The sequence below is a fragment of the Aythya fuligula genome, chromosome 2 (genome assembly GCF_009819795.1).
Source record: "Aythya fuligula isolate bAytFul2 chromosome 2, bAytFul2.pri, whole genome shotgun sequence".
NCBI lineage: Eukaryota > Metazoa > Chordata > Aves > Anseriformes > Anatidae > Aythya > Aythya fuligula.
Window position 1 is genome coordinate 53,093,749 of NC_045560.1, and position 26,736 is coordinate 53,120,484.

Sequence of the window (26,736 nt, forward strand, 5' to 3'; positions counted from 1 at the left end):
CTGTCAGTGCCAAAGTCAGTTATCAAGCCCAAATTTTAGTCCAAGGTCCTTAAGCCAATCTCATCCATTTCCCACATCTGTTAAACTACCTTTGTGGGTTCTCTGCTTCCGTGACTTAAGGTTGTTCTTACTGACAGCACCACCTGCTTGAGCACATCTACAGCCCTTCCCCGACCGTGGCTCTGTTCTTTTAACATGGCTTAGCATGGCTCACGTGTTTCATCTCCTGCTCAGGGATACATTTCCATTCCTAAAAGCACGCTAACAAACATGGAGCATTGAAAACCCTTCCATTTTCCAAGGCCTGCAGAGTCCGTGAAGTCGCTGGCAGTCTCCGATTCAGCAAGGCAGGCACACCTCTACCCCACCTCCAAGCAAGGTTACCTCACAGCCTGCACCAAGATGGCCTTCTGAAGCTATTCCTGGCTGAAATGCAGGAGCTCATCTAGGCTCTTTTTTTATGGTACTCTGGAAGACGTGTCCTGCTGCTACCTGTTCTCTGGCTGCTTTGATGTCTCTGTGCTGTGCCTGCAGTATGCTCTCTGCTGTTGTGGCTTTCAAACAAAAGGGTTAGCAGTTAAATACAAGGTATAAAAATAAAGGAGCTTTCTCATAGCTGAAAGTGATCTCCGGGACCTTGCAGGCTGTCTTGTTTGCTTTCCTCAGCACGACCATTCATTCCACAGTCAGCTGCAGTGCAGTACAAAACAGTAACCCAACCCCGGGTCTCAGGGAATATGTGCTCCCAGGGGCCGTGTAATGGGCTCAGCTCTGAGGCTGAAATGTGATGTGCAAGGCAGCTGTGATTAACGTGCTACTCTCTGGGGCTAATGCTCCAGCGTAGATGGAGGATGTGTCTTGTGTAACAGCTTTTCAAGAGCATGTTTTTCCTTTTTTTTAAATACTTGCTTTTATAATCACGCTACCTTATTTTCTTCTGCCTGGCTCTCACAGAAGCTCTTTTCACTCCTGCCTTTCATACTGCTTTACAAAGATCAATTCCTCTGTGAAACACAAAGGACAGGGAACACAAACAGGGGCACAGAAAGACAGCATGACTTGCCTTAAATTACTCATTAGATGGAAGATGAAGGAAGAAGCAGAACTCAAGTCTCCTGAGTGCCCCACAGATGTGGCTCTGGTCCTCAGAATGAAGAGTAATGGTTCAGTGGAGTGCTCTGCTGTACCACAGCATCATGTGTTTGGGCTGTGCCTCGCACTGAAGTCCAAAGCAAAATTTCAGTAGACATTCATGATGGAGGGACAGAGCCTTTATATTACCGTAAGCATAGTCCACGTTTATTAATGTAATTATTGGTGGTACGGTTCTTCCATTTTACTGGAGGTCTGTTTAGCAAGCTAAAATATCTGTGCCAGCCAGCTTTGCCAAATATTTATCTTGATTTTTTTTTCAATTTTGTAGTGTTCTCTGTTCATTGCACAGGAAAAAAAAAAAAACAACAACACATGCTGAAGGGAGCAGAGTGTAACAGGAAGGAAAAGGCTGGGGCAGGAGCACGCAGAGTCACAAAGCAGGAGCAGAGAGAAACAGCAGGGGCCAGAAACCACTGTTCCCCTTGCAGACAGTAACTTCTCTGGGCCACAGTGGAGGCAGGATTTGGTCGGAGGAAGCCATGCAGATGCCTCCCGGTTTATCTCTGCAACAAGCAGCAGAGTCAAAACAGTTGTGGTGTTTTCACCTGGGCTGGAGTCCCAGAGTTAGGGGCCAGCTGGAGTCCTGGGTCAAAGACAGGGATGCTGCCAGGGCTGTCTTGGGTCAGTCACAGCACTACTGAGTGCAAACGCCCACCTGATGGCCAGCCTAGCAAAGGGCATCATCTCTCCATCTTACTGTAAAGCACCCCTTGCTTCTGTGGGTGGGAAGTGTCCTTTGGCAACGTTCCTGATAGCGTGGAGGCACAGACTGTGCTTTTCCCTCTAGGAAACAAGAAGAAAGTTTTGAGAACTGTTGTCACAGTCTCTTCTCCCCAGCTTGATCCATTGCCATTTGTCAGCAGCCTTCAATCAGTGCAGCAGTGTTCCTGTCTTAGTCAGTGTGAGTTGATATTTATAGCAGGCTTTTATGAAGCACAGTATCAAATGCCTGCCTGAAATTCAGAGGCTCTACCCTACTGCGTTCACTAATTTTATATCTCTGTCAGGGAAGCTGTTGCCTTTATAATCCTGTTAGGTGAAATCCTGATCCCGTTAAAATCAGCAGCGAAGCTCCCTCTGACTTTCCTGAGGCCAGGACTTCCCTTGGGATTGACCCCCAGGTTGGTCATCCTGGGGCAGTGCTGGAATGAGCCGGGCTGACGCTCGCCGAAACCTCAGGCTGCGGGATGGTACTGCCAAATGTCATCCCCAGTGTGTAAGGCCAGGCCCGCAGCCAGGGCAATTTGCTCCTAATAACTGGCCGCATTGAAAGCATGCTGGTTAACCTGAGCTGCAGGGACTTCTCAGTTGCTACTGATGCTATTATTTTACTGCCGGGAGTGGCAAAGTTAGATTAGCAGTGGGGTAATTAGGAGGGCATATCTCTTTCAAGAAAATCAGTTCTGCAGCAGATGAGTAATGCAGTGGTACATTAAGGTGAGTGTGGCTTTTGCTAATACAGTGCACCCACCAATTACTATGTTCCTTGGCTGTTTCCCCAAATAGACTACAAAAAACATGGGCCATAGTGACTTCTTTGTACACGTTCCAATTACTTTACTTTTTATTGTTTAATTTTAAGGAGATTTCATCTCTTCAGTCTCAACCTTTTTATATTCACCTTTTTATTTATTTATTTATCATTTTTAGTCGTGTGGCTTTATCATGCTGGTCAGCCTTTCAAAAGCTCTTTTGCCTCTACTCAGCTGTCATGCTGGCCTCAGTGGTAAAACAGCTATTGCTTTCGTTGGAAGCAGAGTTCATCCAGATGCGAGAAAACAGCTTTCTCTGCTCTTCAGCTGCAATATTAGGGCCCTTTCACATGCAGATAGCTGTATCTCTCTGGCAGTGCTTTTTGTCCTCTCTGAGGTCTGGAAAAGGTATCTAAGAGAAGGAAGCCTGTCATCAGCAGCTTGCAGCCTGCTATGTAGAGCTCCACGTCTTCCCTGAAAGTTTGTAGGGGATCTGCAGATTCAAGAAGGCTGAAACCACTGGTGTGTGCATATGCATTCCAGGAAAAAAATGTGTAATGGGGACATAAGTGCTTTTCCCTGCTAGGATGAGCATTTTGAATCAACATATGCAGTTACAACATTCTCTAGCAGTAACTTAACATTAAACGTCTGGTTAGCATTTCTGAAGAGACAGTTTGACAACCCGCTGTGCTCTGCTAATAAGAAGACACTGCTGTTTTACTTAAATATATATTTGATTCTAAATCTCACGGAGCCCCTGTTTGCTCGTGCTTATCACTCCGTTGCATGTACTCCAGTATTGCACCAGGTCACAGTGTGCTGCATGGGTAGTCACCTGCCTTCCCAGTGTAACTGCTTCTCTAACATAAGTGGCATGCTCTCTTGTCACCCCGCCTTGGCATGTGCATCACTTAGTATAGTATAACAAATTGCCACTGAGCAGAAAGGAAGCAGCACTTAGCTGGAAATGCAGTACCTATTACACGTTCTTTATTTCCCGACAGCTCTCTTTTATTCTTTTTATTTTTTTATTTTTTAAATCAATATCACGCAGTTTGGAGAAAAGTTAAGTGGTCCTGTGTCATACACCACAAATTGCTGCCTAAAAGTATCATTGTTTTTTTTAAGTGCCTCAGGTGGTGGCTTGCCAGCTGTTTCAGGCTAATGAAAGGGGGAAGTAAAATTCATTAAAAATAAATAAATGGTGAATTAGAAGACAAAAATCAGTAAGTGGAGCATAGGCCTTGACCAACATTCCCTGGGTAGCTCCTGTTGGCTTCAGCAGGTGTTTTGTTTCAGTAAAAACTACGCAAATATTAAGTAAGGATTTTAGGGTTTGTCTCCTGCTCTGCATGTTAGTACTGTTACAAACACTTGCCAAGTCCTGAAGTATTGTTGTTTGTTTGTTTGTTTTTCTGAAATGTTTTCTGAACATCTCTAGATGCTAAATTCAGTTCTCTACAAATGAATTACCATCTTGATACAGGCTTTAAATGGGTGATACGAGCAACTGGACACGGGTTTATTGTAGGTTTATTTTGTACAGTTTTTGCTAGTTAGGAACATGCTGTAGACAGGACAGACATAGACATGCTACAGAGCTGAAATCCAAAGCAGATGGTTTTCAAACATCCCTTACAGTCGAGGCTTACTGGACCAATCGTGAAATTAATTTGCCTCCAGAACGTATGATCTGTTTCATGTCAGCAGCATGCACAGTGAACAGTATGGTGAACTATATTCTTCCTGGCTACATAGCTCAACTAGTAAAAGATCTGGGTAGCAGTTTACAGTACCACAATTAGTCTTTACTGCACTAGTCTTAAAATCTCCCGTATGTGTGATATTGTTCCTTCTGTCTAGGCAGGCAATGTGGTGACAGGAGAGATGGTAGAAGAACTTATTCTTTCTGGAGCAGATATTATTAAAGTGGGTATTGGACCAGGTAAGTCAAATCCAGTCAAAAAAGGGTGATTTATGGTAACGTTCATGGAGGAATTGCCCAGATGGAACCCGTGTATAATGCTGCAGCTGCTTGCTTGTCCATTAGGATTCCTAGACCCCCTCAGGTCAATAAAGTAACAATACCCTTGCCCATAGTTGATTTAAGAAATGCATGGGCAGGGTGATAATGTTATGTACTACAATGTGTTAGATATTACATTTTCTGGAAATTATGATGCCTATTGTTGGAAGCACTGAGTTGCCTAAGGTGCTGACATAATCAGTGGTGATATGTATTGTGTTTAGGAACACTTTTTCCAACCTGTTGAAAAAATCACGAGTCATTCCAGGTACAGCTCAGAGGATACTGTGTTCAGAGTTATCTCCTCCTACCAAGGAAAGACAGGTTTCTAAATAGCTTTTTGATTTGTGTTGTAAGCTGAGGTTGCACATATTGTCAATGTCTTCAAGGTTAAAGAGGCATTAAGTAAGTGTGAAGTATGGATAACATTGCCTCTACCTGTTAATACTGCCCAGGAGCTGTGATGCTCGTTAATGCTATCAGTCACTATCTATTAATGTTGTCTATTCCTATGGATAAATGAGAGGACCACAAACTTCAGTCTTTTTCCTGCCATCCCTTCCCTAATACTGCTCTTTGGTACGTAGTGCTATATTGTCTTTCATTTTCTTCTCCCCCCTCCCTTGTGTATTTGTTCATGTGCTCCTTTCTCTTGCCATTTTCTTCACGGGTTGCAGCTGGGGCTAGATTTAAACTGTCTGGCACGTACCACTGGCAGTATAGCTGTGATCAGCCAGTGCAGTGCAGATGAATTGTTTACTCTATATTGGCAAATGGTTATGGACCATGAATGGATAAATTGAGCACAGCAAATGATGTAATGAAGGTTGCAGTTGCGCCTAGGAAGGCAGCAAACAGCAATAACTACTGCAGAATAGCTGAAGAGTAAGCAACAGAGATGTTGAGGTGCAATTGTCACAGGAAAGTTCAGGTAGAAAAGAAGAAATGGAGTTTATAGCCTCACAGTAGAAGCAGTTAGGAGTAAATGTTGCATAGTCCTCCCTGGAGACCTGCCTTCTTTACACATTGACCATCCAAAAATGCAGGTAGCAGGTGTAGCTCTTGAGACTCTCTCCCAGGTAACAGTCTATCTTTTGGGATATGGCAATTATTTATCGTAAAGCATTAGGGATATAAGTACGTACTTACTCTGTGGAGATGGTCTTAAAATTAATTTTCATCCTACTTTGCAGGAATAAGTCTGTTGACACCTTGTCAGCTCTTTGAAAGATCATTGGAAACTTTTACTTTATTGATTGTTTAAGTGTACCTAGATACCAGTTGGGTGAAGAGATTTCACTGCATTTAGTTTAGAATCTGTTTTCTTGTTATCATGCAGACCTTTATGGCCTATATCCTAAATTATAAGACCTGAATTGCCAAAAAGTAGTCATTGTTTTAACTTCTAATTTGACTACAAAAGTGGGGAAGGAATTCCAGAAGGTCTATAGCCGTGTTATCATGTTAAGCTGTGCTTGAAGTGGGGTTTTTGAATATATGCCTTTATTTTTATATATATATACCCCTTTTTATATATCTATACATGCACCATATATGTATATATATGTATATAACGTAGTGTAATAATCAAATATAATTAGTGCATTTCCTGTAATGTTACGCTATACAGCTTTCTGAGTGTTATTTATCTTGGTTTTTAAATGCTGTGTGCTGATTTACTTCTATTCCCACCTACTGTGATCAACCAAATACTTCTGCTTTAAATGTTAAGCTCAAGGTGGATTTCTCTCGCTTGTGGAAAATCTCCACACACACACACACAGAGAAGATAAAAGCACAGATTTTTTCATGAGAATTATTTTTAAAGACGTAGAAAAGAGATAAATAGAAATATTTATTGGAAGAAATATTCAGATATTAAAAGCTGCTGTTATGCCTCACTGAAGCTGAGACTCAGGTCCCTGTGCCCCCCTTCTCTTTAGGCACATCGGTCAGATTTTCCTTCCCATGAGGCAGTAATTCCCTCAGCAGCAAACATTATGGATGAGACTTAAACTGGTAATTGGGGCCCTGGAGAAGAAGGGGTAGTGTTAGTCACCTTGATTACAGATCCCATGAACTGGTGTGACAGCGTTTCAAAAACGAATTTTCTATGTGTTCCTTTTATCCATGAGGAGCTAAAATTTGCAATAGAGACTCCATGAAGGGAAAAATAATATAGATAGAACCACATTTTTTTTCCACAAGACAAAGAAAACAAACAGTTTCTTTCCTGTCAGCCTAACCAGCTATGTTTTTTCCTCTTGTTTTCTTGTCTAGGTTCTGTGTGTACCACTCGGATTAAGACGGGGGTGGGCTATCCCCAGCTAAGTGCTGTTATTGAGTGTGCAGACTCAGCACATGGCTTGAAAGGACATATCATCTCTGTAAGTAAATAACATCTGCTCTCAGATTCCCCCTGTGCAAACTGTTGGGGAACAGGAGAATCAAACAGTCCAGTACCCTGCATGTTAAAGGCTCTCTTACTCTCTTCTCCCGTTGACCCCTATACTAGCTCCTGGGTTAATGTAGGTTTAAATGCAAAGGAAACAACTTGCTGTAATGTTTAAAAAGACTTGGGCACCTCACTCCTCTTTGTGCCTTCGGAAAGTGGCTGCTTACTCCCTGAATGGAGTGTGTTGCTACGTGAACAGAATAAGAAGCTTGGTGGTGTTCTCATATTGAAGCAAACAGTACTCCTTCCTACGAGAGACTTCTGAAAAATGAGTGAAGTGTAAACACGGCTTTCCCCAGAGAGTGGGACTGAGTGACAGGCAGGCAGTAGAGGGGAGCACAAGATGAAATGATACGTGCCCATTTATGCCATGGAAGCTGGATGGATTCAGATAGCAACTTCACAGAGCTCTTTTTGCAAAAAACAGGAGCTTTTCAGAGGTGGGTCTGGGTGAGCACAGCTGGCATGTTTGCTACTGATGTTCTCACAAAGCCCTGGGGAAATACTGAACCTGTGGAGAAGAAAGAGGGTACAGGTGCATTGCCTGCTTGTGGCAGCTTCCAGCCTACCAGCAAGACCAGACTCGCTTCACATGGAAAAAATAAATCTGTCAGCATGGTCTCAGACTGACTGCTGCAGCCTACAGCACCCAAAAGTCCTGTGTGCTTCCGTGTGCCCAGCCACAGGCCTGCCCCTGACTGTGTCAGGCTCGCAGAGTCTCTCTGCAGGCCATCTGTAAGGCAGCTGGTTACGGGGAAGGTGCACGGACTCACCTGGTTTGACCAGGTTGTGACTGGTGTCCTTGTGAGGAAGTGTTTATATTGTTGAGGAAGGAGGGGAGGGGAGAGAACAAACTGATTGTGGATAGGTAAATGGCCTGACTGTGTTTCTTGGAGGTATGGGTAGAGTGGAGCAGGAAAACAGGTACGTGGTATAGTCAAATCTCCCTTCTCTTTATTGTTACTGCATGTACATTCCCCCCTCTCCCTGACTCCCCTATATGAGTTTTGCAGGAAAAAAAAAGCAGTCTGTGATTTTATGAGTTGGGCAGTATTACAAATGTTTATGCCTGTAGCAGACGGTTGAATGTGTGTGCAATAGAGCATGAAAGACTGACTCATTACTATGAAGGCTGGGTATATGTGTCGTCCTAGTAGTAGTGCTCAGAAACACGTCCTGGTTTTGCAATAATAATTTTCTGCTAGCAGCTCTCAGAAGAATGTTATTATTCTGATTTCCAAGAAGATATGGAGTGTGTACTTAAACTGTTGAAAAATCGGATGGTTCTGTGCTGCTCCTCCTCTCATTTCTTGCTTTGCAGACGGATCAGCTCCTCACCTGCTTCAATTATGTAGGTTTCAGTAAACCCACACGTAACTCCCTAACCATTACAGGGGGAATATAGGAGGGCAACTTAATAGCTGTCTGCTACGATTACTGGTTCAAGATAATTTCCTTCAGCCATAACTGGAGTCTCTAACACCACTGGAACCCAAGCTAGGGAGACTAGAGCAAGGGTTGAGGGTCTTGTGCCTAAATTACAGAGTGTGCAGATAGACATCAGTGTGCTTGTTGGAAAAGAAGGCTGGACTGCATGGTCATTGCCACAACTCTGGCAAAGGTTTTTCAAAAGAGAGGTACCCTCCCGAGGGGAGACACCAAATGGGAGCAAATTAAGTATATAACAGGGGCTAGAGGCAACAAGCAAACATGGCATCCCCCAAAATGTCCTGCTACTGCCATTGTGTAGGTTCAGGAAGGGGCACACCCTGTCTGAGCCAAAGGGGATCTCTACAGGCAGAGTACTACCATCTACATCAGTTAGGCAGGAGGAAATATTTCCAACTATTCTTGTTCTGTGCTTTTTAAAATTATTATTGTATTGATATTGAAGTGTCAGGAACAATGTGCAGAGCTCAAAGCCTACCAGCTGTCCTTCGTGTGGATTATAGCTGATGGTGTGGTATGTGTTTGTCTCCAAGAGAGCACCCCAAAGGTGCTTTCTTGCAATTCCTTCTGTCATGTCCACTACCTTCATCAAATTGCTCCTCTTTAATGTTAGATATGAAGGGAAGTCCCGCTCACAAAATGAGACAGCTTCAGTGCTGAGCACAGCATGAGCACCACAAGGAACACGGCGCACTTGAAGCCCGTTCTCCAGCAGCTCTGCTAGCTAGGATGGCAGCACAAACTGGGATTTTAAGCATGTTTGTACTACTGAAGTGATCATGTGTGCTTTTTGGAGCTGATATGTTGACAAAGAAGGTGACAATTTTTAGGCAAACATGATAGTCTGAGTGCCTACAGGCACACAGAGAAGGGAGAGGTGAAATTGTACGAGTTACTTTCCTCGTGCTAAATTATCTTTAAGGCTCAAACCTCTCCTCAGAAATGAATCTTTCATGGCTCACTGAAAAAGGAGAGGAAACCCCGCCTAAGATACAGGCACTGTTTCTGTCCTGCGCTGTTTGTCTGGGAGCCAATACTCTCATTTTTTTGTTCTCGCTAATTTATTGGCTTTGAGAAAGTGCAGCAGCGAGTTACAGGCCATTTAACTGGAAACCTCCTTCAGAAACGCCCCACTTGGGATAAAGCTTCTGTTTCTTGTAGGTCAGAGAAATGCTCTGCTGGACAGAGAGGCAGTCACGCGTTCTAGTAAGCCAGCAATGTGGAGAATGGAAAGCAGCCTCGCACGTGTTCCCCCTCGTCTGGCCATGGCTTGATAGGGATCCCAATTTCCCCTTCACCCTGCCTGCGTGATGGGTCAGCAGAGGTAAGGGGGAAGGATGACTAAGGGGTTCTTCCCCCCGCTACTGCCGTACCGTCCCTTCTTCCACGCAGAACGTTTTCCATACAGAACTACGCCCAGCATGTGTAGTTCAGAATAAATGTATTGTTTCTACTGCTGGATATACCACACACTTTATATATCATCTGCATAATAAATAGCTGTCTGCTGATAGCTGCAGTAACAGCTAATTACACTGTTTATTATAAAGGTTGCTTGAAGCATATATGTCATATTTATAAACTTATTATATATAGTTGCATATTATGTTCAACCAGATCATACTTTTTTTTCCCATCCTCTATTTTTCCTCAGGGTAAATTTCGGGGTTGTAAAATGGGCTGTCTGTTCTGAGAACAAGAGTGGGGAAAACAGCATAATTTTAGCCATGTTAAAATAATTCTGTTGACTGAAAAGCTGTTTTCCCCTCTCCTTCAGCTCAGCAGCCTGCTGTCTCCGAAGCATGCCCTCCGTAGGTCCCACGGAAACCCTTTCCAGTAGGCCTACTTTAGGGTAATCCCAGTTTTCCTGCATTCACGTGGGGATTTGAGGCTGATCCTGCAACAAGCCCCATGACTGTAGCCCAGCAGTCCTACAGGTCATTTTGAGTCCAGACCCAGGCCCCTGCTGGACCTGGCTGAACTGCAAGGGGAAGCTTCCCACATTGAACACAGCAGAAGCATGCTCTGATTTTCTAAAGAAAGTGGTTTATTTTTCATGTGTAATCAAGTGTTTTGATGCATATAGCTTTATTACATCGCATTTTCTGGCATAACTGCTTAGTATGTCCCTGTTTTGCTGCTGTGAAATGCTGCCATTTAGTTTACGTGCTTTTATGAAGAAAGTGGAGGCATTACAGATGAGGAATCTCAGCATTGGTTACTTTTATCTTATATAGTAACACCTGAGCTTTTGGGAAAGTTTCTTAATCTGCCCAGATTTTTGTAATTTAGTGATACTCTAAGGGAGTTTTTGGAAGCCAATGATTAAGGATGACACAGGGAGACACCCTATCCTGGTGAAAGCATGAAGCCTCCATCGCTGCCACTACTGGGTTAATTAAAATAGCCAGACACTGAGCCACCCAACAAGAACAGACAGAAACCCATCTACCGGAGAGCATTTGTAGCCTGCCTGTCTCAGTCAGGCAGTACAAGTCAGGCAAATTTCTGACACTATTCTTTGAAGATTATTAGACCCCTCTTTCTACCTCTGCTGTTCCTCCCCTGACACATGCACACACACACACTCGCACCCTCCTCCAGGCTCTGACAGACTTGTCAGAGGGAGAGAATTGCACCAGCAGAGCCCTTAACAGGAGAGGGAGAGATTCAGCTGTCAGCCCAGCACTCATTTCTGGAGCTGACAGCAAGAGTGTCTAGCTCAACAAAAAAAGCATAATGTGCTAGAGGTTATCAGCAAATGAAATAGAAGCCTTTAAACCTCTATTAGGCACTGTTTCCAGTGGGATGCCCTTTGAAAAGCCACTCATTTTCAGATCCACCTGCTCAGTTTGTGCCTGAATCCTTTTCTGTGCACAGAGGGGCTCCAACGCTCAGTCCCGCTGCCAGCTACCCGTGGAAGTTGGCTCTGAAATGCCTGGTGGTGGGGGGCGCTGGCTGAGCACAGCCACGGGTCGTACACAGGCAGGGATTTCTGCCACCAGGGAGGTGAAACAACGTGAAGCAACCCTACGGTCTGGGGAGCAGATTCAAAAGGAGGAAGCCTGTCAGCAGTCTGCAAAGGACCCTGATCTTCAAAGAAACGAGGAGCTCTCTTGTCGCAGGGACTGTGCAGGGTAGAAGGATCTTTCATCTGATCCGCAGACCTTTACAAAAACCTAACGAGCCATAGCACATGAGCTCTTCTGTGTGCCTTCCCTTTTTTTACAGCCCTATCACACATACCTAACTTCCCTCCCCTCAACCAAAACACCCTCAGCAGCCACATGGCCCTGCACTGAAACTGAAACACGGAGTTATAAAATGCTAAAGATCTCCAAGTGCTGTTGTTTCTTCACCAAGCACATAGCAAACAGTGAGAAGTATGATGAGAGATTAATTTTCACTTATCAAAGACGAGATTGCCCAATTTGCTTAAAGATTATCAGATCAAAATCCAACGTATCTGATGGTGTATTTCCTCAGCCCTCCTACTGTGACCTTTTAATGTATTGTAAACTGCTGAGAAAGTTATTTTAAATGTCTGGTGGTTTATGGTAGGGGTTTGTGGTACCTCTGCATCACACATCCTTTCGTTAAAATGGCAGGGAATGATTCAGATTGTAACAGAGGGGTTTTTTGTTTTCCAGTTTCTGGGATTTAGGAAAGGTTTATCAGGAATTTGCATTGCTGCTGTTCCAGTGGTATGACCAGTAGACTACACGAGTAGAGTAAAGGAGCTTAAAGGAGGAAAGCGGTAGAAAGGCTAATACAAATTCCCTAAAAACTCAGCTAAAACGATGTGTAGCAGTGATGCAGGCAGCTCTTGATGTGCTGCTCGTGAGGAGGGTCCATCCAGCTGGAGGTCACAGGGTGCCAATGCTCACTGGGTCCCTTCTTCTTTTCTTCATGCAGGATGGAGGATGCAGCTGCCCAGGAGATGTCGCCAAAGCGTTTGGTAAGGACAATGTTTCGGGCCACCAGTTACACCCTGTGTGACTCCAGCACAGTCAGCAGTGATGCAGGAGTCAGTTTGACCCTGAATGTGTAATCAGCAGTGGGTTACGTTTGTCCCTGTGGGTGACCGCAGTGAAATTAATACGCCAGACATGAATTTGCTCTTTGGACCAGACAGTCCAAATTCTGCAGGGCGAAAGCATACAGTGGTCGAAGTCCTATTTAGAAACTATCTGCCAGGTGTGCATAAGATACAGCTACTGGGACAGTAATACAAAGAAAACTGATAAGGATTTCTTCTGAGTAGCGTTCAAAGCAGGTTGTAACACTGCCAAATCTGCCTGACCTGAGCCTGGATGAATGAAGAGACGGTGGAATGTGTGTTGGGCAGAAGAACAAAAGGGAAAGGCAGGCCAGGTTCCCAGAGATGTTCTTGGGATCAGCTATCCACTTGAAGAGATGAGATTTTATTTATACTGTATCTCTTAGAGCCGAGCAGATGTCTCAAACATCCAAGTTAATAATTAACAGGCTTTGCTCTCCTGCCAACAGCTTCAGTAAATTGCACCAGCTTTTGCTGATAGAACAGAGAATGTAATCTGTATTTTCTGTTGGGCATGGGAGTTACATCAGTGTGGGGGGGTCAATGTCATGATTGTCACTTAGCCATAACGTTGTGGCTGCTCTTCATGTGAACAAGGGAATAAATATATCCTGGGCTGACAGGACACCTAAAGGCACTCTGCCAGAATACCAGGCCCTCGGGAGGTGTCACAGCAGGGTAGTGCCTGGAGTACAGCAGGACAGCACAGTCTCTCATTGAGACTTCGGGGTGGTACGATGCAAGGCAGAGCATGTTACGATGCAGAATCCTGCTCAGCAAGAAGCTTTGCAAGCACGGAAAGGAAGGTCAGGCCTCAGCTGAGATTACAAAACTGCCAAGAAAAAAAAAAAAAAACGAGCCTCCTGGAAATCTTGAAGCTGAAATCTGTCACCAAGTTTGCCGACAGCTCCTGGTTTTAGACAGGCCAGATGACAAGGAAGATGTAACTAGGGGATTTGTGCTACCCACAAGGAATTGGCTGTGCCACAGGATTTCACAGGACCCTTGTGTTACCTGGTGGGTGATGTGGCACAGGGATTGATACTTTCAGCTGGGCCAATTTGACCTCACTGAACAGCAGCATCCACCCTCTGACAACGAGACTGTGTGACAAAAAAAACCACCACCCAGCCTCTCTTCAGCCCGCCCTGACATCCTGCTGCCTGCAGCGAGGGCTGCGTTGGGTCTGGCTTCCTCGGGCTCCTCAGCTCGCCGTGGTTCGTGCTGGTGTCGCCAGGACGTGGTGAGCCAGCACTGCAATCTCACTGCCTGCAGAGCTGGGGGGCTTTTATTGAAGGTGGATGGCAAAATTAGCACCTGGGGATGGAGGGCTGGGTGAAGGATGGACAGGAGACACAAAGAGGGCTTTTGGGTAACCATCTTAGGGATTATGCCATCTCTTCTTGGTGGATCATTGTAAAGTCCACGGAAGGGCCATTGAGGTGCTCATTATAAAGCAGTGGCAAGGCAGCCATTTGGACAGTGAAAAGTGTGATAAAAACCTAGATGCGAAGAGTAGCATTGAAAAATGGCTTACGGTGTGACTGGAGGGGGGGCGAGAAGAAACATGAAGATGCTGAGAAGCTCTACAAGCTTGAACATCTACTGGTGACAGGAATCAAAGCTAGATTGGGCATTTTGACAGGGAAAACAAGCCTAGGACAAAAGGCAAGGGGCAGAGAAACTGAAGGTAGGGGACAAAAATGTGTGGAGTTACAGATGTTTTGGGAAAGACCGCTGGGATTCCAGAACTGCTGCACGGAAACTGGGTATGGATTTGGGCAACTGCAGATGACACCGCTATCTGGGCATTGGAGATGGTGATGGGAAAGGTGTAGGTTGGTCAGGAGGCGTTCGGAAAGCATGAAAGGACCTTGTGCTGACCTCTGGGATGGCTCACATGGCTGCACCCTTGGGAAGGCTGATAACACGAGCACATTTCTCAGAATGCCCCGGGGAGGCACTGCTGTCTCCATTCTTAAAAACGAGGGGAAGTCAAAGCACAGAAATGCTAAATTCAGTCGCCTGAGGTCACATATCTTTTTGTGACACAGCCAGGAACAGAATGTGCTTTTTGAGTCCTGCGCCAGCATCTTCAACATGCTATCGCTGCTCCTTTCAGCAGCGGTGAGAAGGGATACAGGAGCAGAGAAGGAGAAGGGAGGAAAAATCAGATGGCAAAGTCAGCTGGGAAGAAGCTGGTTCCAAAATATACCTGACAGATCATGCTGGCTTTTTTCCCTGCTTTTGGAGGCTGTGTCTGTACACCTGCTGTTGCAAAGGCTCAGTGCCTCAGCTGGAGCACAGGTGGATGTTTTTTTTCCAGGGCCAGCTGCAGTCCAGGCACTGTTATTGCTGTACCTGCCTGGAGGGCTGGCCAAGGTACAGATCTAGGCTGATTCCATGTGAATTTGTGCAGAGCTGATCTGGTTATCAGTAACTCGTATCATCAGGCTTGCAGGAGACAGCTGAGGGACTCCATCATTTATTTCATTTTGAAAGAGTTACTTAAGTTGGAAGAGTTTCAATCCTGTAATTCAAGCATGTTTGCTTTCCTCCCAAAAAACACAGTCAGAAGAAGGAGAATAGGTAGACACTTAGGTGGGGAAGAAGCAGAACTCTGTGATCCTGAAGTGTAGATTTCATTTGTCTTTTTGGCACTAATAATGTGGAGGCTGTGAGACCCACAATCAGAGCTAGAAATTGTTAAGTTGCTAAGCTACTATCCATCATGTTTGAGAAGTTGTGGCAGTCCACTGAAGTTCACAGTGACAGGAAAAACCTCTGTTTTTTTTTTTTTTTAAAAAAAGACCTGGGAAACTACAGGCCAGTCAGTCTCACCTCTGCTTGGCAAGGTCATGGAGCAGATCCTCCTGGATACTACGCCAAGGCAGAGGGAGAACGGAGGGGTGGCTGGTGGCAGCCAGGAGGGTGTCACTGGGGGCAAGCTGTGCCTGACAAATCTGGCAGCCTTTTGTGATGGGGTCGCAGCAGTGGTGGGTAGGGGAAGAGCAACTGACAGCATCTGCCTGGACTTGTGCGAAGCATTTGGCACTGTCCCACACAATATCCTTGTCTCTAAATCAGAGAGACGTGGATTTGGTGGACGGACCACTCAGTGGGTAAGGAATTGGGGGATCTGGGGATTGAAGGGGTCCCCGAATTGGGATGGTATTGGCAAGGCAGAGTCTGGTGTCTTTTGGCAGGCCTTTGACTTGTGTAAAAGCCCTCTTTGAAACCTTGATCCCAAGTCTATCCCTTCTCCATCATGTTGTTTTCCTCCATCCTTGAAGGAGAGACCAACCTGATTTATCAGAGTACTTATTTTTTTTAAAATGTGGAGCAAAAGTTTGCCAGGTAACAACAGGAGCTCCCCACCAGTAACTGGGAATGTCGTAAAGGGTGAGCTTTCCCTCCGGTTTTGGCAAGGTAATGGTAGGATCAGGCAGGAACAAAACCGAGGCTTTAAAACTCTCGTTGCCATCTGCAACAAGAGAACCCAGGCAGGACAGCTGAATGGGTGCCTGCCTATAAGCACTGCTTGTGATGTGCTCAGCACTTCTGCATAAGCCTCATTTTTAATATCCCCTTACAATCCCTTTGCCATTCCTTTCTAACAACAAGGAGGCAAAGGGAGGTGAGGTCAGTGGAGCAGCTGGATCTGCTCTTTGGAGGAAGGGAGGAGGGAGGGAACTGGCTTTATAAATCAAAGCAGACTCCACAGCTGCCGTGTGTCCTAAGATCAAAACAGTCCCAGATTCAGGTTTGTGTACGGAGCTTTTAGACGGATGGCAGAAGCTGTGTAGATTTGACAGTGACCTCGCTTGCCAGATCTCGAGGTCCAGTGATACTGTTTGGATAGTGGCAGAGGTCAGACCAAATCCTAAATGCCCAGCCTGGCATCTCCCCAGCATTTGGACATGTTCATGTGGTGTGGTGGGGTTAGTCCAGGCCCACCTGCTTTCTGTGAAGTGATGTTTATATCCATCTCAGGCTCCTGAGAGTAAAACCCAAAGTTTTCTAAGCAAGGTAGGCCAAAATGTCACGGGAGCTGCTGCTTCTTTCCATTTAAAGTGTCAGAGAAGCAGAATTTGCTGTGTTTCAATTCTTCAGTTTGCTGCAAGCGATAGGGGCGAGGACTGTCTGTACCAAAGTGCTCAGGGCTGGCTGTTGTTTCTGGAGGCCGCTGTGTGCTTGCTTTGTCTTTCACCCTCTTTCCGTTCCTTGACGTGTTGCTCTGCTGATCACAGGAGCCGGCGCCGATTTTGTCATGCTCGGAGGAATGTTTGCAGGCCACGACCAGTGTGCTGGAGAGATCATGGAGAAGAATGGCAAGAAGGTGAAGCTCTTCTACGGGATGAGCTCTGATACAGCCATGAAGAAGCATGCAGGAGGGGTTGCTGAATACAGGTAGGAGCTCCTGTAGTAATTACAGGCATGTAACTTCTGGGGGTGAATTCTGCCACAGACATCAGGTGGAAACAGGCCTGTGCCTCTCTTCTCGTTTAGGAAGAGGCCACTTATAGCAGCAAATTGGGGTAGCCATTAGTCACTATTCTGACCTTCGGGCCTCTAAAGATGTGTCTGAATTGCATGTGGGAACATGGCACGCCAAGCTGTGGTTTCTGGCCCTCTGCTTACCCAGATTGTGTGTCCTGTTGGTGTGTTGGTGCGTACACGTTTCTCACCCCTTTGGGGGTAACAGAGCACCAGAGCAGCCCATTACCCATCTCCCAAAATTGTTCAGCATGTGGGAGCTTGGATTGTGAGATAAAATCCGCAGCGGGTGCTTGGGGAAAGCAAGGAAGACAGGCTTTGCAAAGGAATCTTGTCTATTGCTACTTTGCTCCTGAAATTGGTGAGAATTTTGACTCTCTGAGAGAGCAGTTGACTCTGGAAAACCTCCGACGTCTTTTCTCATACCAGTGGCAGGTAAGGACACTGCCCTTAGACAACTTTGAGAGTGATTACTGCCTTACATGATATGCTGACTGACTGAAGGGATCCCTTTTAAAGCTTCTCCGCTGGAGTAGATTTAGGCTGTGGTCCCAACTGATAAAGTGCTGTTTGTAAGGGTCTCGGAGCCAGTGACTTTTCCTACTGTTCCAGACATTGAAGATTGATGACTTTTGTCGGCCTTGTCTGCTACAAGTGCTCTGTCAGGTGTTTTTCCCAACGTGTCCAGCCGCTGCCAGGGGCAGGAGTGAAATACCAAGTGCTTTAATTTGAGGAGAACATCTATATCCTGGCAAATTCGCAGGCCAAGATTTTTCTGCATCTGGCAGGACAAGAAGGGGATAGGGACACCTTTACTGAGGAGGACCTGTGTGTCCTTCTTGAGCAAAGCATGTACCCTTTCAAAATTACCTCATAATTTAAAAGTGGCAGCTGCCAGCTACGCAGAGGTGCTGGTAACCTTTTATCTGAGTTATGATAACTCACTGTCCTTTGCTCCTCTGTGCTTGCATCAGCTGGAGTGGGAAGGTCCTGCTGCTGTTCAGGCATGTGGCAGCTGCCTGAGAGAGCAGGGGGAAGCCCAAGCGTGCTGCATGGGTCTCAGTGCAGCACAGCCACGTAGTGCCTGGCCACCACAGAGCTGCTGGAAGTCGTAGTTTGGGAAATCTTGCTGACAAAAGACTAGGGCAGCTGCTAAATTCTGCTCTGCCTCGTTACATGTCATCTGGAAAGAGGTATCCCCAGCAGGAGAATTAACTGGCACTGGTCCCCCACAGAAATGGGACAAAGTGCAAGTACTACGCCTTGTAAGATTAAAGGATGTACAGAAGAAGTCTGTGTTTGGCTTAGACTAGGTGCTTCCAGCTCCTTGTGGGCAGTACTGCACACCTCCTGCTTGATCCATAGCCGCATTTTGTTTTGCATTCTGGTGCTGCAAAGTCTCCTGGGGATCGAGTTCTGAAACCTCAGCAGCAAAGGACCAGAAGGGCAGTCTGAAATTCTCAGTCCCCTTTGAGGTGCTGCTTTTTTGTGCCACCAGTGGGTACCACAGCAGAAATGCCCCAGTCTGCTCCTGGCTACAGGAGCTCCAGGCACCGAGTCTGTAAGCTGTGGCTGTTAACTGTGAGGGAGCTGATCCTCGTCTTGTTCCAGCTGCAGCCACAACTCGCAGCTGGCCGTCCTCACCAGCCTTGGTCTCGGTCTCGCTCAGCCTGCCCCAGCACGATGGATGTCACTGTAGGTTAAAAATAGTTTAAATAGTTCAAAATCTGTTGGTTAACAAGCCCTGTAAATGCATGGGGCATTGAGGGGATGATTGGGAAGAAGGCAAAGCTTCTCTTTCTATTACTCTTGCAAGAAAAACTTACGGAAAGTTAAATCACTCGCTAGTTTAGCTCACGGCAAACTTGAACCAAAGGGTTCTAGCTCAGCGCTTTAAATGCTGGATCCCTCAAACCTGTCGAATCAGTAGGGCTTCTTTATGCGCGTTTAAAGAGCCCAGCTGAGGCGAGATCAATGTGCTCGGCCCCCTGCAGGATGGGACTGCTCGTCACTGAACTTCGTCTTGGCAGAATTACACCTTTTGGCTGGAGAACCTGCACCTCCAGCAAACAGTAAAATGAAAATTGACAGGTAAAGGGAGGTAGCTGCAGCAGGAAATAAAGTCACCAGAGTCACTTTTGTTGTAATGAATATGTCAAATCGAGCCCATTTAATTTTCTATGAAATACATGGATCCTGTTTCATTACTTATATGCCATTTCTATATTGGTTTATTTTTACATTTTTACCTCCTTCCACGAGGAACACGGATCAGAGCTGGGAATTTCTGAAAGGCAATTATTAAGATTCTCTTTTGGAAGGAAAAAAAAAAAAAAAAAAAAAGTAAGGCAGGCAGGGATGGAGACTGCAGTATTGTTCAGTTCGAGCCAATTTGCTTTTGTTAACCCTTCTGAGATTTCACAGGTTTTGTGTGAACGCTGCAGCCCTACTGTGGTCACTCAGCAATTTGCAGCTGCTGCTGAGCTGGTTTTGGCACTTTACACTGACTGCGAGTGGAATTTGGGCCACAGAGACAGAATAGCATCAGCATGCGGCTGCTACTTACTGCCTTTTTCTGTATCCCAAATGATAGCCTGAAAAAGCTGCTCCAGATTCTTGCCATTTCTTAAACGCTCTGCTCATAAGGTTGCCTCAAGCCAGGGCAGGCTGGCCCCTGTACCCCGACCCACATTTTGCCAGGCTGACAGAGCACTTCACCCCATGCACCCCGCCAGGATTCCCACCCACATTGCTCATCCCTCCCTGCCAGCAGCATGGCTGAACTAGCTGGGAGTTACAGGATGCATCATGGATTAAATCCATTCAAAACGTCTCCAGAAAATCCCTTTCCCTTTCTATTCACCCTGCTCAGTGGCTAGCAAGGTGCACGGAGCCCCTGCTGAGAGCACGTGAGCACACAGTTCCCCGTTGCTGGGAGCCCCACTTGCTCCTCCTTTGCCTTTCTTTTCTGAGGAAGGGTGAGTTTCAGGTCATAGCTCAGGGACAGATGTCAGAGCTGCAAATCCCTCAGCATTTCTTGCTGACTTGCTTACGCAGCTCTCTGCCAAGTGTGCCAGCCTCCGTGACACCCCTTCTAATCCTCGCGCAGCCTGCCTGCAGATGTTCGGTGCTGGCAAAACAGTCTGGGCTTGGGGAGCTTTTGCTTAGTTTAACTTATTGCCAACTACCACAAACGTCTTTTAGGCACGGGAAGGGGTGGCTCACACTGCTCTCAGACACAGGGGAACCATCCATGATCGTGGCCTTCTCCCACACAGGTCCCCCTGGCAGCCCCTCTTCTAGCGTGACGCTTTGGGTACGTACCCATCACGGCCTCCACCCCTGACCAGGCTGTGGAGGTGAATGTTGCAGCAAGGGGTGCGTGCACGTACTCAGCTTCCACCTGCTGCCCTGCAGGGCCGGGGACCAGGACCCCTCTGCACTGTTACCTGTTATAAAATCCACCCCTTGCCCCTGCAGGCTGGAGTTTTAGGGTTAGCATGAACACAGCCTGAATATGTGCTCATCACAAACGTCACTCTTCATCCCCATGGACAAGAGTAGAGGTTAATGCTGCACCAATCTGACTGGGTACTTACTGCAGGTTTCACACTTTATTCTTGCAAAACACAGAACCAAGAAAGAAACAACAGCTTGAATCCATCTCCTTGTCGGAGACACCAGTAGGGTCGTGAGCCCGGGTGCTGCAGGGCTTCATCTGGCTCCGCAACGGGGCGCTCGGTGCTCACGTGCTGCAGCGAGGGCATTTCCCCATCTGGGGGGTAAGATGACACGCCAGCCAGCTTGGGTCCCTGGGGGCTTGCTCCACAGACATAACATGAACTCAGCCCTGACCTTTTGGCTGCACTTGCTGTTGCCTAACTCCCAGCCCCCGATTTCTCCCCACCCCATACTCCTTTCTCTTCAGGAGCATCAGTAAGTCCCAGGACACACAGTGGGAGCATGGAGAATTTTCAGCCATTGACACTTCTTTTTTTTCCAAGGCTGAGCATAAGACTGTAATGCCAGCATCCTCCTCAGAGCTATCTGACCCCTGCCTTCCAGCGTGCTCCCCCCAGCACGCTGCTTACAGCTCGCGTCTTGGCGCCCCAGCAGTTCATCAGCTGATACCAGAGGGGCCTGGTAGCCGTGCCCAGCCGTCAGAGCGTCTGGGCTGTGCCATGAGTGGCCACCACTCGTGCAGGGTTTGGTCTCCAGAGCCACGAGGAGCATCTCCCAAGGGCAGTGGCTCCGAGTGTCCCGTGCTTCTGTAATTCTGCTCCGAAAAAAGGCCCACCGAGCGCACACAGTCTGGGCTGAGCAGCAAGTTGCAGAATTGTGGCACGGCCACTTTGGCGTCCCTTTGTGGCCCAGGCCTTCTCGTGCTGCTGGCTCTAGCGCCGAAAATAAAGGGCTGTCAGCTCCCAGCAGCACGGCCCCGGCAGCAGAGCAGCAGCCGGCTAGATGGCAGCGGTGCGTACGCCTTCTGCTCGGCGCTTATTGGTGTTTATTTGAGAGTTTCAAGAAAGAGTCAATTACTCATCAGATGGAGGGAGATTAATCACGGTTCCTCATTCACATGGCATATTAACACTTCTCCTTTATTGTCTCCCTAGGGCTCTGACCCCACATTTAAACTAACAGGATGAAATATCGCCAGGCTCACACTCAAGTACCTCCGCAGAGCCGCTGGTGCTGCTGTTAATGATTTGCAAATGCAGCCTCGGAACAGGCATGCCCTTTCTTTCACGCACTATCCCCTAGACAACTTGTTTAAGGGAAAAGTAAATAAAGGCACATTTACAGCAATGACAGAGCCCAGCCATTACTTCTGACTGGGTTTCGCAGGGCAGAAGAACAGCAATCCCCTCTCCCCTCCACGTTTCAAACCCGAACAGATTCTGAAGTGCCATCCAAAAAGTGCTTAAAGCCCCGGTCCTCAGCGGTCAGTCCTCTGCCTGTGACACAAGAATCTCAAACATTTCTGAGAAAGTTAAACGTGATGGAGAGTGAGGATTTAAGCCCTGCAGAGCTGTGCTGCCCGGTGCTTGCCGAGGCCCAGCTGCCGTGTTCCTACAAGTTGCCTGAGCCTGGCCACTCCTTGCACCTCATTTGTGACTGGAGGTGAAGCATTTCAGTGCTTGAGAGCACCAAGGATCAACAGGCAAGCACAGGATAGAGCTGGGGGAGTGCGTATAAACTGCAGAGTGCAGAACCTTCACCTCCAGCATTTCCAGCACACTCGGATACGTTTTACAGCTGCCCATAACTGCAGTAACCATTCTCTTCTTCTGCAGGGCTTCGGAGGGCAGGACCGTGGAGGTGCCGTACCGCGGGGACGTGGAGCTCACCATCCTGGACATCCTGGGGGGGCTGCGCTCCACCTGCACCTACGTGGGAGCTGCCAAACTCAAGGAACTCAGCAGGAGAACAACGTTCATCCGGGTCACCCAGCAGCACAGCCAGGTCTTCTCGTAGCCCAGGACCAGGGAACTGGAGAGAGGGGCAGGGGGAGAGGAGCAGGAAGGGCTGGTGTTTCGTTGCGCTTTCTCCTCCTCGGTGCAGTAGTGGCAAGTTCTCCTCTCTCTGCAGATGGCAATTTCGTAGCCACAATGGCTGGGATTTGGACAGGGAAGGTTGTGCTATTAACACAGTGCCATTGGTTCAAAATGCAATAGCCTCATCTTTTATTGTGCCTATTTTATTTTTTTTTTTAATATAATTTCTCCTCCTGTTTCTTCCCCTCTGACAAATAGCTGCTGAAAGCCCAGCTACCAAGGAATTGGCTTGTACAGATATGTCTTGCACCTGCATACGTACACACATTCCCTCTTTGAAGACTGGCCTGGCAGCCACCACTGCTTCTGACAGTGCACCCTCCAGAGACTGCAGGCTGGGAGAGAGAAAGATGGAAGGGGTTGAGTGGAGGAGCCAAAACCCAAATTGTCGTCACCTTTCCTCTGGCAAAAGGGTCAGTGTTTGTGGCAGGGCTGCCAGCCTGCACAGTGTCAGAGGTGGATGAGGCCTGACTCCTGCGAGCTGCTTACTGGGAAGATAAAATGCCAGCTCTCCACTCTGGGTTCGCAGGGCTGGTGCCCCCATTTGTACTTAAATCTCCCTCTTTCAATGGACCTGCCTCTTCAGGGAAGTTGTCATTGAATGTAGCAAACCCATGCTGTCCTCCCTGTCTCCGTCTGTGGAGATCATTCAGGAGAGGACAGCTCAGAGCTTGCCTGCTGCTTTGTGCACGCTGTTACTGAATTACCTGGGTTCCTGCTTTTACCCGTGCTCTGTGGTCAGAATTTTTCGGGACATACAACCTCAGCAACAGTAAACCCACCTAGGGGAGGTTCCTCCACAGCCCTCCCTGCTCCCTCGTAAGTTTTCTGCCTCTTCATGTCCATTTAGCAAAGATGTAAGGCTGCTGTGCTGCACACTGTCTGCGGCCAGGTGAATGAGGTCAGAGAAGTCAAACTCACGTCTTACTTACTTGGTGCCACTCCTTTGCAGTCCTTAGCGTCTTGAAAATCAAAAGGGAGCTTCCAGCAGAACAGCCTGACGGCAAGACACTGGCAGGCTGAGATTGAGTTAAAGCACTTGCTCTAAAGGCAGTAATGAATGTTTAAGACTCTGGGTAACGCTTTAACAAAGTGCAACAGCCCACTAATTAATTGATAAATCACAACAAAACTTCTTTGGAAACACGCATGGCATCCGCACGAGTAGCACAGCAGCTTGTTACGCTGAAGGATGTAAAAGTGAACACCAATGAATTAATAATGTTTGGCCACTCACTTTGAAGTGCTGCTGAGATCGCAGTACAGCTGGTGTTACTTCATTCAGGGGCTTGCTTTCCCCTCCTGTAGGTATCTGTGGAAAGAGGTAGGCTTCCTTTGCAAAGCAAACGAGTAAGCTGTAGGAAGGGGAATAGCAAAGAGACTCTAGAATTAGGCTCATAGGCAGGACTGCCCAAAAAGCCATGCACAAGGGTTGGTACGATCGACCTTTCTGAGGAGCAAATTGAGGCCACAAAGTGATCCCCGATGACTTTTAAGTGTGCCGTGCACATTAGAAAAGGCACCGAAGGTCTTCTAAATGGCCTCATATTTTAAATGTCTTCCATTAAACTTGCAGGGCGTCGGTCTTGATTGTGGTGTGACCCTCTCATCTGTTTTGGAGGTGAGTAAGGGCCTTAATGTGTAACCTATGCTGGCACTAAGGACCATTTGTCCTGCCCAAAATTTGGAAAGGAACCTGAACTCAGAGAGAAGCCGGCCCTGTGAGTAAAGGGTCTGGTCTCTGCTCCCTCCAGCCTGAAAGCATCACGTTAAGAAGTTGCCTCACTTCTTTACCACAGATCCTATGGTGGGCCAAATCCTACGGTGGGCCAAATCCTGCTCCCTGAGCCCAGAGTACAGGCGATGTTACTGCCCTGCAGCTGTACAGCAGCAGGGGGTCACCTTCCCTCATGTACACGATGTGCAGTGCAGGGGTAGAAAGGCAAACAAACACCTCTGCGAGGAGCCCGTGCCAGACCTGACCGCCGGTGTGTCTCCACACTCGTGCCTTCACACGTGGGAGGCGAGCAGTCTGCTGGTCTCACGCCCACTCTCGCTATTGCTTTTCTACTTTTTTTAGCTACATTTCTAAACAAAAGAGGTACATATACATATTATATATATATATATATATTTGTAAACATCTTTTCTAACAAGATCATACGCACATTGAACAGAGCAGCTTCGTGACATCCCTTTGGAACAGTTTCTTTTCCAAAGGGCAGGCGCTGGGGGCACGGGAGGTCTGCCTCTCCACAGGGGTGGCACGCGTGGAGTCTTCTCCCTGGTAAACCTCACACTTAGACAGCCCAGGGCCGCTCACACCCGCTTCCCTGTCCCTTTGCACATACCTCTGTCTGGCCCCTGGCTGATCTGGAGGGATGGGGATAGGCTGACCTTAAGAAGTGCCCTGCATTCTCCAGACGGTGAATGACATTGACACTAAGAGAGGTGACTGGTAAAGCTCGAGCTGAGGGTGTTTGCTTTTCCCAATTGCAGCTGTTACCAGCGTTTCGATAAGCAGCACGTGCTCTGCTTTGTTTTGTTTTTCTCCAGCATGAGCAGGAGAGAGAAATCAGCTGCAGAAAAGGTAAACTGATGGCACGCCTGCATCTCGCCTGTAGTTACACGTGGGATTTTAGAGACAATGCTCAACCGGGTCAGCACTCACTACTCACGCTCAAATGTGCAGCTTTCGGACAGGTTGGAAAACAGAAAAGATCAGGTGTGAGCCCTCATTTAACAGCCACTCCTGTGCCTCAGTAGTTGCCTTTGTTGTCTTTTAGCCCCAGCTGCCGTGCCCTGCTCAAGCCCGCTGCCACTCTCAGGAGAAACGGGAGCAGAGGCGCTGAGGCTGCGCTGTGCCTGGCGGGATGGACCACGCAAAGGCCAGAAACACCGGCAAACGCCATGTGCCATTTGCAGATCTACCTCACCTGCGCATTTTTTCCAGGTTTTCTGTCATTTGCAGTCCCGTGGAACATCCTGTCCCATTTGTAAGCGCTCAGGGCCAGGTGATTCTGCTCAGCCTGGTCTTCTTCAAGCCAGCCACCCCAGCCCCATCCTGTCTCCCTGCTACAGGAGCACTGTGAGTGTGACAAGGGCTGCAGGCCACGCTCATGCCTGCTTCCCCCAGTAATGCTGAGCTGAGCACCCCAGGGCAGCGTTGAGGTCCGGCCCCACAGTGCTTTAACTGCAGACACCAACAACCTGTAAGTGGGGATGCCGAAAAGGGCCTTGTGACACCACTCAGACAAGCCCAGCTGAGCACATCAATCCCTGGTATCTTGAAACAAGGTAACACCTAAAAAATCCTTTCTGCCAGCCAGTTGTGGGGGTGGAAAGGACTGGGGATGACATAGAGACAGGGCAGCAATTCGCCAGGCCCCGCCGTGTCGGTACAGGGGCTTGTGCTTTTCAGTCATGGGCGCTTGGAGAGCTGAGGGCAGGGGCTGGAGGGGCTGCAGCACTCCTGGGTCAGATCAGACGCTGCCGCAGCTCCGCACCCCTGAAGACAGCATTTACCTGACACGGTGTTTACTGTTACTGACGTTTTCATACATGGCTAAGCAATTCGGAGTCCAAAACTCCGTGGTGTTGCCTGCGATAACTGTAAAGCACTTCTGCATAATCAGCCAAAAAGCGCTAACGAGCCTTAGCTGCCTTCCTGCCCCGCTCCGCACCGCTGAGGGGGCGATGATCAGCGCTGCCGCCCCTCGTCTGCAGCAAACCCGTGCATGCAACGCCTCCAGCGCAAGGCCTTCGGGAGCTGTACGTGGGAAGTTTTGTTACGCAATAAAAAGCTTCACTCTGATGGTCTGGAGAGAGTTTTGTGCTGTGCGTGCACGGGTGCCTTCCTGCCTCGCTGCGAACGAATGGGGATGTGCTAAAAACACGGTGCCGGGGGGCAGGAGAAATAAATTGGACGAATTACCTCCAGGGGAAAGCTCTCTCGCGTTCAGCTGTAACTCATGAAGACAAAGCACGCGTTTGCAATTGGCACTGTTATTTTATTAGTACGAGTATACTGAAACAATAAACTTGTACTGGTATACAGACAA

General features: G+C 47.5%; 1 protein-coding gene across 1 annotated transcript in view; it reads left to right on the forward strand.

Moving 5' to 3' along the window:
- GMPR (guanosine monophosphate reductase) overlaps positions 1-26,736 on the forward strand; it is a 35,658-nt gene extending 8,922 nt beyond the window's left edge. Inside the window, exons 5-9 of the mRNA XM_032182111.1 lie at positions 4,494-4,575; positions 6,937-7,043; positions 12,476-12,518; positions 16,871-17,030; positions 22,415-26,736. Coding sequence (XP_032038002.1) covers positions 4,494-4,575; positions 6,937-7,043; positions 12,476-12,518; positions 16,871-17,030; positions 22,415-22,595 — 573 coding nt within the window. The 3' untranslated portion in view covers positions 22,596-26,736. The remainder of the gene's footprint in view (positions 1-4,493; positions 4,576-6,936; positions 7,044-12,475; positions 12,519-16,870; positions 17,031-22,414) is intronic.